This window comes from Musca autumnalis, unplaced genomic scaffold, assembly GCF_047663935.1.
Source record: "Musca autumnalis isolate F117 unplaced genomic scaffold, ASM4766393v1 scaffold_3, whole genome shotgun sequence".
Taxonomy (NCBI): domain Eukaryota; kingdom Metazoa; phylum Arthropoda; class Insecta; order Diptera; family Muscidae; genus Musca; species Musca autumnalis.
In genome coordinates, this window is record NW_027411866.1 from 138,435,325 (window position 1) to 138,451,518 (window position 16,194).

Genomic DNA, 16,194 nt, shown 5'->3' on the forward strand with positions numbered 1-16,194 from the left:
CGCGATTTCGCGTTCCATATTATGGTAGGAGCATAAAAATTCAAACAAACAAATTCTTTAATGCATTTCTTGATCTTCACGTTATACTCGTGTACAATGCAATTACAAAATGTTTTATATAAACCCCTGTACATTAGGTTTTAACTTTTCAAAATTACTTTCGTGAAATAAAACTTAAAGTGCACCGACTTACAGCCAGTTTTTTTAAAAATGCTTGCCTGCCACACGAACCGTTCGTAATAAAACGTATACGTTCAAAACTTGGTTCTTGTAAAATTTTACGAACCATTCGTTTTTATCTAAAAGCTTTCGTCTATTTCAGAAAAGCTTTCATATTTCAGGGTTTAAATGATGATTTTGTGAATTTTGCATAGGCAGCTGCACGTAATATGTGTTACTTGATGGCAACCCCGATAAACAGATGACAAACAAAAAATAAGAAAAAATTTTAATCAAATATGTCCAAAAATAATTGTGATAATATGAAGAAACGGATGTACATATACGCGTTTGCTTCTATGGAAATAAACAAAAATGCATTCCCTTTCAGTTTTCGTGTGTTTTGTGTCATTTATTACTCAAATTATTTCTTTTTCATTCAAAACGATGGGCCTTTTCCATTCGTTTATTTCTGACGTATTCGTTCGTCTGATTTTGTTACGAAAACCAAAAAAATTACGAAGATAAAAAGCTTTCATTTGTTTTTTCGCACGAATACAAACGTCAACCGCTATGAAAACCAAATTGTGTCTTCACTCATGAAATCGACCAACGAATGGGCAAAAACTTTTTACAAAAACACGCTGTTAGAGTACAATCCGCATTCTCTTGGAGAACAAAACTTTATAATCCAAGATATCCATTTTTGTATTGAAGATGGAAATTGTGTAGAAAGGTAAAAAACATTGCTTTGATTGTCGATTAAAATTGGTGATAATAATGCCGATAAGATCATGCAATCAAAAATCAGATAAGCAAGCATTGCAATACACAGTGGAATTTCATTAAAAATTTTCCAATATCATGGAATTGTTAAGACTCTTGTTATACCCTACTCCACAATAAGTGTTTTGTCCAAAATTCATGCAACACCCCGAATTATTCGTCGTAGACCCCCATGCAGTATATGCAAATTCAAATTATACGAATTATTCTATTTGTAATTCGATTTATTCTATTTGTAATTCGAATTATTTTTATTGCAATTCGAATTGTTTTATTTGTAATTCGGATTATTAAATTTGTAATTCGAATTATTTCATTTGAAATTACAAATAGAATAATTCGAATTACAAAGGGAATAATTCGAGTTTCAAATGGAATAGTTCGTATTATTTCATTTGTAATTCGAATTATTCCATTTGAAATTCGAATTATTATATTTGTAATTCGAATCATTCCATTTGAAATTCAAATTATTCTATTTGTATTTTGAATTACTCGATTTGAAATTTGAATATTTAATTCGAGTTATTCCATTTGTAATTCGAATTATTAAATTTGTAATTCGAATCATTTTATTTATAATTAGAAGAAACCAGGCATAAAATCAATGGAAAAAATATTTTTTTGTTTCGAATAAAATATTTCGAATTAGAAATGGAATATTTCGAATTACAAATGCAATAATTCGAATTACAGTAAAATAATTATAATTTCAAATGAAACAGTTATGTCAATAAAATTAAGTGCCGCTATCATATAAAATAAATTCCGTGAAAAAAGGTCCCAAAGTATGTGGTGTAGGGTATCACATGATCGGCCCCGTCCGACTAAAGCTCTCTCTAACTTGTTGTGACTAGTTGTAGTGGTGAAGAGTAACAGATGGTCGGTCCATTCGACTATATATTTAATTCTTACTGACTTAACATGCGTTGTCATAGTTAAATATTAACATTACAATTAAATTAATAGGTTTTATATTTTGTCAAATTGTTAAAAGTGAATCGATGTGAAATACACATTTCCCATATCAAAACAAAGCACTTCAAACAACTGTGTTATCAATGGAATACATTTTAACATTGTCAACAATTAAATTAAACTTATAGCGCCTTATCAGTTCAATTGTATTCACTTGCTATTGTTGTCCGCTGCCGCCATAGCTGACATGCAATCAACAGCAAGCAGTAACAATAACAACAAACCGATAATTCCAACATTTAATCCAACATCGTGGGTATTACTACACAGTGTACGGATTTTGGCAAGCAATAATAAGTGTTCACCACACACATGATAATTGAGTGTAGCAGTTTTATTCGAAAATCTCTCACGCCAACATGCTGCTCTGGCGACAATTCAAAGCAGCAAATTTCAATTATACAAATCGCAGTACCTCGAAAAAATTGCTTTTGTACTCCAACAATTGTTTTGCAAATGCCCTAAACCGTTTATTGGGAACACAACTGATAAACGATGGTCGGTTGTTGGTAGTTGAGGAAGATTCGAGCAATTCACAGCGCTCCATGAAATTTCCAATTGTATGGTTACGCGACAATTGCCAGTGTAGTGAATGTTTTCATGGCACGACCAAAAGCCGTAAAACCAATTGGAAGCCTTGCAACAATACTGCAGCACGTGCAGCCAAAGTAGCTGCCAATACCGAAAAGAATGCAATAATCATAGATTGGCAAGATGCCCATAAATCCGTGTACGATTTGCAATGGCTGCGAAAACGCGACTTTTCTCCGGAACAGCGTCAGGCATACATTGAAGGTGTCTATAAGCCGAAGGAAATGGTTTGGAGCAAACAGGAATTTGCCGATATATTGAAAATTTACGATTTTCATAAGATTATTGGCGATGATACAGGTAAGGTCAGGTCGAACTATGTAGTTGTGTGCACAAGCATACATACACCCATCCATATGCGCATTGACCACAGTTAAAACTGTTGTTGTGTATGTGTGTTTGTGTGTCAGTGACCTGGTGGAAAACGATGCCAATAATGGTTTTTCGTTAAGGTTTATATTTAAAAAATTGTGCAAGTTATGCATGTGAGCTTAAACTTTCGTGTGAGAAAATCCACGTAATCCGCATTTTTATGGCATTAACAGAAACAAAAGAGCAATGAAAATGTCTGGCAAAATGTAATTGAGTAAATAATCGTTTGACAATAAGTTTTGTATAGCTATATATAAATTAATTTTTAATTAAATTACACTATTATTTTAGAAATAACAAAAGGTGAATGTGCATCACGGTGCTCTTGAAACAATTTTAAATGGAAGTTGCTTACACCTCGGAAGTTTTTGCGGATTCTGAAACTACAATGTTCGTAGATGAGAAAAATCAAAAAACAAAAAAAAAATCGCAGGAGCGCTTTATAAATAAATCGCGATTTAAGTTGAAATTTTTAGCGGTTGTTTAGGTTTTCGCGATATTTCTTAGAAACAGCAAGTCCTATCAAAATAGGACTAAAACAAATGTTGTAGCTATGAAAATTCTCTACAAGATCGACCTTTATGGTATTTTCGTAGTTTTTACCATTTTTGAGACATAGAAGTTCAAATTGGGACAATGCACTGACTGTATGGCCCCCTTATAAAACAATGTCATGAAGGGTGCGCCTTAACTAACTTTTTATGAAAACCGCTTACACAGGGAAAGTTTTTGTGAATTCTGAAACAGCAGTGTTCATAGATGAGGAAAATCCAAAAGCAAGAAAAAATCGCTGTAGGGATTTTTAAATAAATCGCGGTCAAAATTCACATTTTTATGTGTTTTTTGGTTTTTACGATTTTGCTTGGAAACCGCAAGTCCAATCGAAATGGAGCTAAAGAAAATGTTGTAGCTGTGAAAATTCTCTAGAGGATTGACTTTATCAATTGTTACGGTAAGTATTATCGATATGGGACCTGAGAAAATCCTAAAGATGTGAAAATTCTCTACAAGACTGACTTAAGTAACTTATCCTAAGTTGTAGCATTTTTTTAGATATATAAGTTTAAGTTGGGAATTTGCAGTCATGACATTGTTTTATAAGGGGGCGATACAGAATTGAATTGAATTTGAAGTGTCCCAATTTGAACTTCTATATCTTAAAAACGGTAAAACAGACGAGAATACTATAAAGGTCAATCTTGAGGAGAATTTTCATAGCTACAATATTTGTTTCAATCCATTTTGATAGGACTTGCAGTTTCTAAGCAAATTCGCGAAAATCTAACCAACCCCTAAAAATTTCAACTTAAATCGCGATTTATTTAAAAAGCGCTACGGCGATTTTTTTGTTTTTTGATTTTTCTCATCTATAAACATTGTAGTTTCAGAATCCGCAAAAACTTCCAAGGTGTAAGCACCTTCCAATTAAAATTGTTTCAAGAGCACCGTGGCATACAAACATAGGTACACATTGAATTATTTGTAGTAGTATCACTATGTTATAGTAGCTGTACATAAATAATGGCTTTCAGACCAAAGCTGGTGATTGGTGTTGTAAAACAAAGTTACGGTAACCACCACGGCGCTTGTTATTTAGAATATATTTGTCTGAATCCGATATAAAATAAGCTGTACGACAGTGATCAAAACGATAGTCTGACTTAGTTTGCCAGTTATATTTTAGATAGTGAAAAAACTGTATAAAGCTGCACAAATATTTCATATTATATATTTATATTCTGTCTAGTTGAATATAGGTGGTGGATAATACTAAACAATGGGATTGATCGGTTTTAATGTGACATATCCACTGTTCAGCCATAGTATCTCGCAAAATGTGTCTTTTATGTATTTTGTAATGTTTTGGTCAGAGATTGTAGCACAGACTGTACCACGTGGCGCCCTACCATAGAATTGTATTTCGGTGCCCGGACATAACTTCCAAAATGATTTTGGGCGTTATGTCCGCTTTGCTTTGCGGGCATAGCTCCCAAAATTCGTTGGGAGTTATGTCTGTGAAGCAAAGCGGACATAACTCCCTAAAAATAGCGGACAATACTCCCAACGATTTTTGTCTTAATTTCAAAATTATTGCTTTGCGTAATTTTGAGATTTGTAATTATAAAAATAGATTTATATATTTATAATTATAAAATATAAGTAAGCGGAATTATACATTTGAGAAGTCGAAGTATCCACTAAATCCTCCAGATTTCATAAAATTATTAAAAAACGAAATTATACCCGAATTTATGTATGTAGCACTTCGGAGAAGTTTTACAATACTACGGTATTCGACGAAGACATTTTGTATACATGATAATTATTTAAATTTTTAAATATAGACATGTAAATATATATATTAGGCCGGGGCGATTTGAAAACCTTAATGAGCCCTTCGCGTTTCTGATTCCTGGGATTGAACTGAGCAAAAAAGTCCACTGGACCATATATCTACCGTGAAAATCGAGCCTCCCGATTTTGACTTTAAGTTTTTTATTGACGTTTTTTGGATATTTTAGCATATAACAGCCAAACCATTGAGATTTTCGATCCAACACGAACACAAAAATTGTAGCCAAGACAGTAATTAAGAACTCTCTAATATATCGCGAAAGCATTGGAACGCTCCTTCAGGCAGTTTTGGCCTTGAGAAGGTGCAAACATTTCGAAAAATTTCGATAAATGACACTGTGCTACAAAAGTTGACTAGAAAAATATTCAATTGTCCTGATGCAAAATTATATCGTGTTGGGATCCATGGACAACGACAATGCCTTTAGTTCGTTGAGGTCACTTCGTTTTATTTTTTTATAACACTAAAAGTAGTGAAAATCTGGGTTTCTTACATTTTCAAATTTAAACGGACATATCTTCTTTTTTCACAACGGATTTCTAGTGAGCCTTTTAAAGGGATGAATAATATCTTTAGAACAAGTTATTATTTGTTTAAATCGGTTAACAAATGGCTAAGTTATAGTGGTTTAAGTCTGAAAACCCCCTCAAAAAAACTATAACTGAATTTCTCATAATTTTGAAAATAATTATTGAACAAAACAAAAAAACATTATATTTTTGAAAATTATGAGAAATTCAGTTATACTTTTTTGAAGAGGGTTTTCAGACTTAAACCACTATAACTTAGCCATTTGTTAAACGACTTAAACAAATAATAACTTGTTCTAAACATATTATTCACCCCTTTAAAAAGAAGAAGGCTCACTAGAAATCCGTTGTGAAAAAAGAAGATATGTCCGTTTAAATTTGAAAATGTAAGAAACCCAGATTTTCACTACTTTTAGTGTTATAAAAAAATAAAACGGAGTTACCCAATCGACATAAAGGCATTTTCGTTGTCCATGCATCCCAACACGATAGAATTTTGCATCAGAACGCTTGAATAATTTTCTGGTCAAATTTTGTAGCACAATGTCATTTATCGACATTTTCCGAAAAGTTTGCACATTGTTAAGGCCAAAACTGCCTGAAAAAGCGTTCCAATGCTTTTGCGATATATTAGAGAGTTTTCAACTACTGTCTTGGCTACAATTTTTGTCTTTGTGTTGAATCGAAAATCTCAATGGTTTGGCTGTTATATGCCAAAATATCCAAAAAACGTCAATAAAAAATTTAAAGTCAAAATCGGGAGGCTCGATTTTCACGGCAGATATATGGTCCAGTGGACTTTTTTGCTCAGTTCAATCCCAGGAATCAGAAACGCGAAGGGCTCATTAAGGTTTTTTTCCTTCCACACAAATCGCCCCACCCTAATATATATTTTACCCTACACCACTATGTGGAAAGGGTATTACAAGTTTGTTTTGGGAAAATTCATGTAACACCGCGAAATATCGGTCCTAGACCATTTTTCATATCTCGACGAGATAAAGCGATTTCGAGATGTGTGTCCGTCCGTCTGTCCATTATAAATTGTAATCAAACCCCAGGCCGCAATAATAGACCGATCGTCACGAAATTTTGTATGGAGGTCGGGTTATTGGTGATGATCGTGAAATATTTAGCGGGTGAAATGGACCAAAAACATATTATCTATCCAATTTTGTAGCGGCTCTCTAGTTCGCAATAATAGTCGGATTAACGCGAAAGGTAAAAGTATATGACAAAGAAGATGCTTGCAATTTGAGATGGCGATCAGATAATATTTAGAGGGTTAAATGGACCACAACTTTTGTGTGAAAGTTGTGAAAGTTTTTAATAAACAGATTATATCTTTGTTCCTGAAAGACACATTCCTACCTCGTGAGTTATATTTGGAAAACGATCTCTTGACCTTTCCATTGATGTCAAATCTGTTGATGTACGTGATCAGATAACAGAATTACAGCCGTATATATATCCAGTTTTTTTGTTTGTAGTGTAATCATAAACACGCTAGAAGTGGCAATTATAGCTCAATAGTCATGAAATTTTGTACGAGGTAAGAGTTTAGGTTGAAAAAAATGCCTATAATTTTGCATGATGATCTGATATCATTTAGAGGGTGACATAGACCATTATTTTCGTATGAAAAATATACAAATTTTATTTTTGGTCCATATTTAAATTCCTGGAGGGCAAAGTAGCCTACATATGGGAAAATAACTACTGACCTTTCCCCTGATGCAAATTGCCATAATGTGTCTGCTAGATAACGGGCCGGCTGCCTTATATATTATGGGTTTTGTGTAGAGAACCTCAATTTTCTCCCATGCTACAAATTGTCTCTATCCTGATAGAGAAATTTTCAGTTCACTTGTTCAATTGGATTTTTTATACAAATATTGCAGCATGGGTCGCCTGTGTGAACGATAACTGGCGAAGTAAACATTCGATCGATAGATCGGGTAAGGCTATATCGGTCCACACCTTCGGGTACGTCCCACACAAAATTCGGAAAAGTGAAATTTAGGAGTCCTCTCGAATATGGGATCTAGTTTTTATCGCCGAGTCCGAACGGCGTGTCCTAAGATGATGTAGAGACGTTTTTCATGGCTGAAATACTCAGGGAATATCGCCAACATTACTATGGGGTATTTTGCCACCGTTGAAAATTTGATGTGGCCAGGCGTGGGAATCGAACCTGGACAATCAGCGTCCAAATCGGTTGCACATAGCTAATTCCTAGAGGTTGTGGTGTAGGGTATCACATGGTCGGCCCCGTCCGACTATAGCCTTTGCTTACTTGTTTTTATACCCTACACCACTATGTGGGGAGGGTATTATAAGTTGGTTTTGGCCAAAAAGTTTGTAACGCATCGAAATAATACCAAAATGAATGTCTCGACGAGCTGAGTCGATCTGGCTATGTGTGTCCGTCCGTCCGTCCGTCTGTCCATCTAAACTTTGTAATCACGCTACAGGTCGCAGTTTTGATCGGATCGTCACGAAATTTTGGATATTGATGGGGGTCCCGGAGGGGAAGAAGCCTATTGATTTTGGTGATGGTCGGATAATATTTAGGGGTCGGAAAGGGCAAAAAACTTAGGTGGATAAAAAGACAACGAATATCTCAGCTTCTATATGGGGTATACGAAAAGCAAAACCTGACAATGAAAGTAGAAAATATAACCTTTCTAATGATGTAAAGTTGGTGCTCGTAGGTGATCAAACAACAAAGATATCACAATACTAGCAAATAAAACCCCAATTTTCATTTTTGCGATTTTAATTATATTGACGAATATTACAGCTTTGGTTAGAAACTTTCCATAAGCAAAGCCTGACTGTGAAAGTAGAAGATCCCGTCTTTACAATGATGTAAACTAGGTCGGCGTAGGTAACCAAATAACGGAGATATCGCAATAGTCGGCAATACATCCCATTTATCCATTTTTTTGGAAATCACGCTACAGGTCCCAATTTTGATCGAATCGTCACGAAATTTTGAGGGTTAATGGGGGTCTCACAGAGGAAGAAGCCTATTGATTTTGGTTATGGTCGGATAATATTTAGGGGTCGGAATGGGCAAAAAAGTTTTTTGGAGAAAAGTCAACATTTTATTTCAAAGCCAATATCTCTTTTTCTTTAAGAGGTATATCAAAAGCAAAACCTGGCAAGGAAAGCAGAAAATATCACCTTTACAACCATGTAAAGAAGGTTGTCGTAGGTGGTCAAATAGCAGAGATATGGCAATAGTCGATAATGCATCCCATTTTCCGATTTTTTGTAATCACGCTACAGGTCGCAATTTTGATCGGATCGTCACGAAATTTTGGGGGTTAACGGGGGTCGCAAAGAGAAAGAAGCCTATTGATTTTGATGATGGTCGGATAATGTTCAGGGGTCGGAATGGGCAAACACTTATTTGGAGAAAGTCAACGTTTTATTTCAAAGCCAATATCTCTGTTTCTTTAAGAGGTATATCAAAAGCAAAACCTGGCAAGGAAAGTAGAAAATACCTTTACAACAATGTAAAGTAGGTTGTCGTAGGTGGTCAAATAGCAGAGATATGACAATAGTCGATAATGCATCCCATTTTCCGATTTGTTTGTAATCACGCTACAGGTCGCAATTTTGATCGGATCGTCACGAAATTTTGGGGGTTAATGGGGGTCCCACAGAGGAAGAAGCCTACTGATTTTAATGATGGTCGGATAATATTAAGGGGTCGGAATGGGAAAAACTTATTTGGAGAATGGTCAACGTTTTATCTCAAAGCATATATCTCTGTTTCTTTAAGAGGTGTATTAAAAGCAAAACCTGGCAAGGAAAGTAGATAATATCACTTTTACAATGATGTAAAGTATGTTGTCGTAGCTGTTCAAACAACAGAGATATCGCAATAGTCGGTAATGCATCCCATTTTCCGATTTTTTTTGTAATCACGCTACAGGTCGCAATTTTGATCGGATCGTCACGAAGTTTTTGAATTGTATGCGGGTACCACAGAGGAAGAAGCCTATTTATTTTGGTGATGGTCGGAAAATATTCAGGAGTCGGAATAAGCGAAAAGCTTATGTGGAGAAAAGTCAAAGTTTTTTTTTTCTTATGCGAATATTTCCGCTTCTAGTAGGAGTATTCCAAAAGGAAAGCCTGCCAATGGAAGAAGAAAATATTCCATTCCACAGGTCGAATATTTGATCGGATGGTCACAAAATTTTGGTTGCTTATGGGGGTCCCAGAGAGAAAGAGGCATATGTTTTTGATTAAAACCCAAAATATGTTTGGTGGTAGTCGGATTGTGTTCCCTAAAGTAAATGTTTACCAGTGAGAAGCTTATGCACAGGGGTAGTGGTGTAGGGTATCACATGGTCGGCCCCGTCCCGACTATAGCCTTTGCTCACTTGTTTAAATATACCCTTGATTTAAACGTAACATGAGTTTTTGGGCTAACCCACTCATATTTTTTATTTCATGTATTTGATTTGGCCTAAGCGGCTTAGGCCGTTTTGGCATCCACATTTCTGCGAACTTTGCATAGACGAAAAAGAGCTTTCAGCATGTAGTATCACCTAGGGTCAAATTATGCAATAGGGAGTTTTTAGTATAAATTTTAAAAGTTTCCGGTTCCAATAGCATAGCCCTTTTAATTCTTTTGAATATGAATGAGGGTTAGGCCGTTTTGGCTTTGAGCGCCTCATATACCCCCCATAAAAAGGTACCGCTCAATTATCAGTACTTTACACGTTTTAGCCTCATTATCACACCAAAATGGTTAAAATTTAGCAGGCTACAAAACTTTTCTCCAGACATTTTTTCAGTACATATCATAGAACTGTCCTCTCGTTTTTTTATAGGTTAAGCCATATTATCCTACAGGATTGGCTTCAAGTTAGTATTTAGTTTTCTTAGGGGCTACAAAACTTTCCTTCAGCAATTTTTCGGTACAGGACCAGCTTTAGATATAGAATGGTGCCTCCCGATTGTCGATATTTGTAAGGTATTAGGCACGTTATCTACCCGAACTGAAATTAGTATTTAGTCTTCGATATGGGAATACAACAGTCCTACATAGAATTGTAGATCAGCAACGGATATGCCGTATGCTCACGAGCACACGTACAGAATAGGCAACATTGTGTGCTTTCATCCACGACAGCAATCACCTCAAGGTGAATGAGGTGTTCCTCAATAGAAGAAGAAACATTACGTTCAATTAATTGGTTAAGACTCGGGGGATGAACCGCAAGAGTTTCCAACACTTCAAAGAGTACGAGGAAGCTCCTCTCACAAAGCACAACGAAGTACTACGAATACCTCTTGCCGTCTACAAAGGGTTAATGGGCAAGGGGCGATCCCAGATTTGCGAACACATTCAAAGATTCAGGGTAGAATTACGTGAAGGAGGAGACCCATGACCTGCAAACACTGTCTGTCCACATTTTGGTATTACCATACCATATTACTATGCCTCACGATTTAGGCTAATTTGAGATCTTTGCCCAGCAAAACTACTCATTAAAACGACCTCACTAACACATTTTTATACCCTCCAACATAGTATGGAGGGTATATTAAGTTTGTTTTTCCGTTTGTAACGCATCGACCCTATAAAGTATATATATTCTTGATCAGGGTAAAATTCTGAGTCGATCTGTGAACGTCCGTCCGTCCGTCTGTGGTAATCACTCTAGCATCCAACAAAATGGAGATAGGACGCCGAAATTTTGGGAAAATGCGTCTTTTGTTTGCAGGCAGGTCAAGTTCGATGATGGGCCATATCGGTCCACGTTTTGGTATAGCCCCCATATAACGGTACCCCCCGATTTACGGTATTTTGACGTTTTTAGCTAAATTATCAGACCGATTTAGCTATAATTTGGCAGTTAGGGTTCTTAAGTGTCAATAAACTTATATAATAAAACTAGTAGACATAGATCACTGTTTTGGAATAGCCCCATATAACGTTACCGCCCGATTTCAGGTATTTTGACGATTTAAGTCGCATTTCTAGACCGAATTAGCTATAATTTGTTATTTAGGGCTTTTAGTGACCAAAAAACTTATATTCAAAAAAATTATGAACATAGGTAAATGTTTTGGTATAGCCCCATATAACGGTACCTCCTGATTTTCGGTATTTTTGAATTTTTACCTACAAGTTTTAACCGAATTAGCTGTAATTTGAACATTTGACATTTGAAGTCCTTAGTGGTCACCACACCTCTCCACCAAAAATTGTCAAGAAAGGTCGATGTATTCATAAAGTTCCCATATAAAAGTTCCTCAGGATTTTCAGTAATTTGATGATTTTAACTACAATATTAAACCGAACTAGCAGTAAAAAAAATTGTCAACATAGGTTCATGTTCGGATATAGCTCCCATATAACGGTACCTCCCAATTTTCAGAAATTGGCAATTTTAGCTAAAATGTTTAACCGAACTAACTGTAATTTGACATTTGAAGGTTGAAGTGGTCATTACACAATTGCATTAACAACTTTCAACATAGCCCCAATATAACGATACTTCCCGATTTTCGGTACTTTGAGGATATTACTTAAAATGTTTAACCGAACGTAGGTCCATGCTTTGGTATAGCCCCAAAACAAACCTCCCAATTTTCCGTACCTTAGCCTTATTTTTTGGACGAACTTTCTGTAATTTGAAATTTAAAAGCCAACAAAAATTGTTCATTTAAGTTCATATTTTCGTATAGCCCACATACCTCCGAACTAGCTGTTAATGAAATTTTGAGGATTCTTCGGTATTTTGAGGATTCTAGCTACAATTTTTAACCGAATTAGGAGTTATTTGACATTAAAGGCTCCCATCAAAAACTGTCAACATAGGTCCATGTTTTTTTATAACCCCTATATAACGCTACCTCCCAATTTCTAGCCCACCAAAAATTGTCAACATACATAGTTAGATATAGGCACCATAAAAAGGGCCTACCGAATGAAACATTTTATGTACATTATCTGACATTTTAACGTACCCACTTAAAGTTGGGGACAGGAATGAAAACTTATTATTCCATTTTAGTTCAGAATATTTTATGGTGGAGGGTATGAAAAGTTCGGCCCGGCTGAACTTAACGCTTTTTTACTTGTTTTAACTAAGACATGTCGCACGATTTAAAAGTCTTTTTACTGATCACTAAAGTGAACAGTTAGATAAGTAAATTTGACTTTTAGTAATTAGTTTTTTCAACCATATACCAAAATGGCTCTAATTTTTAATTTAAGATTTCTAGTGGTAAAAGAAGTAACTGATACCTTTATGAAGGTCGAAGGTGAATCTGTTAAAGTGGGTCTGGCGGTAAATGGCGGGAAGACCAAGTTGATGGTGTCGACGCGCAATGCGTCCATTGATCTCGGACCAACTGTTGAAGTTGGTTCCTATAAAACACAACAAACGACATCAGTTGCGAAATAAAAAGATGAATTGTATTGGTCAACAGATGCTACTTTGGCTTCAATAAGCAGTTTAAAAACAAAGCCACATCTCGCCAAACAAAAATAACGCTTTAAAACACACTGATACTACCCGTGCTGATGTATGGTTCCGATGCCTGGGTACTTGCGCAAGCAGACACGGCAGTGCTTGGTTTGTTTGAGAGTTCATATATAAGTTCATATTTTTGTTCAAGTCTTCAAATAGGTTTTTTCCAATTTTTTCCTTCCAAAAAGTCATGCTTAAATACGTATACATATTTTAATTTTTTTATTAATATCATAGAAGAAAAAGATGTATTCTTGAACTCTAAATCCTAATGAATTGTATCCAAAAATTTGTAATATTATTTGAAATAAATGAAATGAAATGAAATGAAATATTTTTGTTCATGTATATCCCATATTAAGATACCTCCAGAATTTACGTTTAAATGGAATGACTGTAACATTGTATTTCGGATTTTGAATGGTTAGAAAATTCGATGTCTCATTCGAATAAAACATTGTTTTAAGGAAAGCTAGGAATAAGCCTTGACGTGACCGAACTGTCCACTTTGCTTCAATACAACTCCTGGTTGAGGTTATAAAAAATCAGTCCGGCCGAATTTAACATCGTTCTTATTTGTTAAACATTCACTCTTGACAACAACAATTAACAGTATTATTTTGTTTCCTTCCATTTTAGAATTATATGAATGGCTACGCAGTTTAGCTGTTTATGGTGTTAATATCGTGAAAAATGCTCCCCATGATACAACTGTGGTACAGCAACTAGGAAAACGCATTGGAATAATTAAGAAAACTACATATGGGTATGGTAAACATCATTACAACTTAATTATTAATTTTTAATAACTATATACCTGTAGTGATCAATTTGAAATTAAATCTAAAGAAAATCCTACCAATTATGCTTATCTTATGGTACCACTGCCACTACACATTGATGTACCCTACTACGAACATATTGCCGGCATACATATTTTACATTGTTTGGTACAATCGACAAAAGGTGGAGAAAATACTCTGACTGATGGTTTTTATGTTGCCGATCAACTTAGGCAACACTATCCCAATTATTATGAAGCGCTATTGAAAACGCCTGTTGATTGGCATGATATTGGTAAAGAAGGAGATCTGGAATTCCATAACATTTGGCGAGAACCTGTTATAAAGTGAGTACATATACTAAAATATTTATTAACAATAATAAATAAATATCTGTTTCACGTTTTAGTTTGGATGTTGATGGTCGATATCATCGAATCAATTTCAATACGATCAAACGTGATAGCCATTTTACTGTACCACTGGAAGCTGTTGATATATGGTATGAAGCTTATAATAAATTCCTGGAAATTGCCAATGATACTGCTGTTCAATTTAAAACATCACCTGGAGATGTGTTTGTCTTCAATAATAGACGTATGTTGCATGGACGTACGGCATTTGAAGACACTGCAGACAATAAACGTCATCTAATCGGGGCTTACGTTGACTGGGATTTTATTTATTCGAAAATGAGAGTTTTGCAAACGAAATTGGGACTAACTGAGCAATTACATTGACTACGAAAAATTAAATACTCGTAATTAAAAATATGTATTTTTCAAAATATGTATTTATAATTAATTATAAAATGTACAATCAACGATAATGTATAGCCAAATCAAAATGAATGCCCAAAAATTAAAAAAAAAACAAGTAAAAAACTGTTAAGTTCGGCCGGGACGAACTTTTCATACCCTCCACCATAAAATATTCTGAACTAAAATGGGATAATTAGTTTTCATTCCTGTCCCCAACTTTAAGTGGGTACGTTAATATGTCAGATAATGTACATAAAATGGTCCATTCAGGAGGCCCTTTTTATGGTGCCTTTATCTAACTATGTATGCTGAAAATTTTTGGTGGGCTAGAAATTGGGAGGTACCGTTATATAGGGGTTATAATAAAACATGGACCTATGCATAGCTATGTTGACAGTTTTTGATGAGAGCCTTTAATGTCAAATAACTCCTAATTCGGTTAAAAATTGCAGCTGGAATTCTCAAAATACGGAAAATCGGTACATAACGTGGGAACTTCAAATGTCATTAACAGTTAGTTCGGAGGTATGTGGGCTATACGAAAATATGAACTTAAATGAACAATTTTTGTTGGCTTTTAAATTTCAAATTACAGAAAGTTCGTCCAAAAATAAAGCTAAGGTAAGGAAAATCGGGAGGTTTGTTTTGGGGCTATACCAAAACATGTACCTACGTTGTTTAAACATTTTAAGTAAAATACTCAAAGTACCGAAAATCGGGAAGTATCGTTATATTAGGGCTATGTTGAAAATTGTTGATACAGATGTGTGGTGACCACTACAACCTTCAAATGTCAAATTACAGTTAGTTCGGTTAAAAATTTTAGCTAAAATTGCCAATTGCTGAAAATTGGGAGGTACCGTTATATGGCAGCTATATCCAAACATGGACCTATGTTGACAATTTTTTATGGAGAGGTGTTGTGACCACTAAGAACTTCAAATGACAAATTACTGCTAGTTTGGTTTAATATTGTAGTTAAAATCATCAAATTACTGAAAATCGGGAGGTACTTTTATATGGGAGCTTTATCAATACATCGACATTTCTTGACAATTTTTGTGGATAGGCGTGGTGACCACTAAGAATTTCAAATGTTCAAATTAGAGATAATTCGGTTAAAACCGAAAATCCGTTATATGGGGATACCGAAATCCGTTATACCGAGGTACCGTTATAAGGGGCTATACCAAAACATGGACCTACGTTCATAATTATTTCGAATATAAGTTTTTTGGTCACTAAGAACCCTAAATATCAAATTAGAGCTAATTCGGTCATGAAGTGTGAATTTAAACCTCAAAATACCTGAAATCGGGCGGTAACGTTATATGGGGGCTATTCCAAAACATGGACCTATGTCCACTAGTTATATAA

General features: G+C 35.1%; 1 protein-coding gene across 1 annotated transcript; it reads left to right on the plus strand.

Moving 5' to 3' along the window:
• Window positions 1–1,881: 1,881 nt before the first annotated feature.
• LOC141400134 (gamma-butyrobetaine dioxygenase-like) lies at window positions 1,882–14,882 on the plus strand. The gene is made up of 4 exons (XM_073979578.1): window positions 1,882–2,814; window positions 13,914–14,040; window positions 14,098–14,403; window positions 14,466–14,882. Exons 1-4 carry the CDS (start codon window positions 2,283–2,285, stop codon window positions 14,794–14,796), a joined length of 1,296 nt encoding a protein of 431 aa, XP_073835679.1. The 5' UTR covers window positions 1,882–2,282; the 3' UTR covers window positions 14,797–14,882.
• Window positions 14,883–16,194: the final 1,312 nt, after the last annotated feature.

Coding starts and splice junctions, on each gene's coding strand:
- LOC141400134 (XM_073979578.1), top strand. CDS start 2,283: ATGCTGCTCTGGCGACAATTCAAAGCAGCAAATTTCAATTATACAAAT. Junction 14,041..14,097: donor ATTAAGAAAACTACATATGG/GTATGGTAAACA, acceptor ATATACCTGTAG/TGATCAATTTGAAATTAAAT. Junction 14,404..14,465: donor TGGCGAGAACCTGTTATAAA/GTGAGTACATAT, acceptor TTCACGTTTTAG/TTTGGATGTTGATGGTCGAT.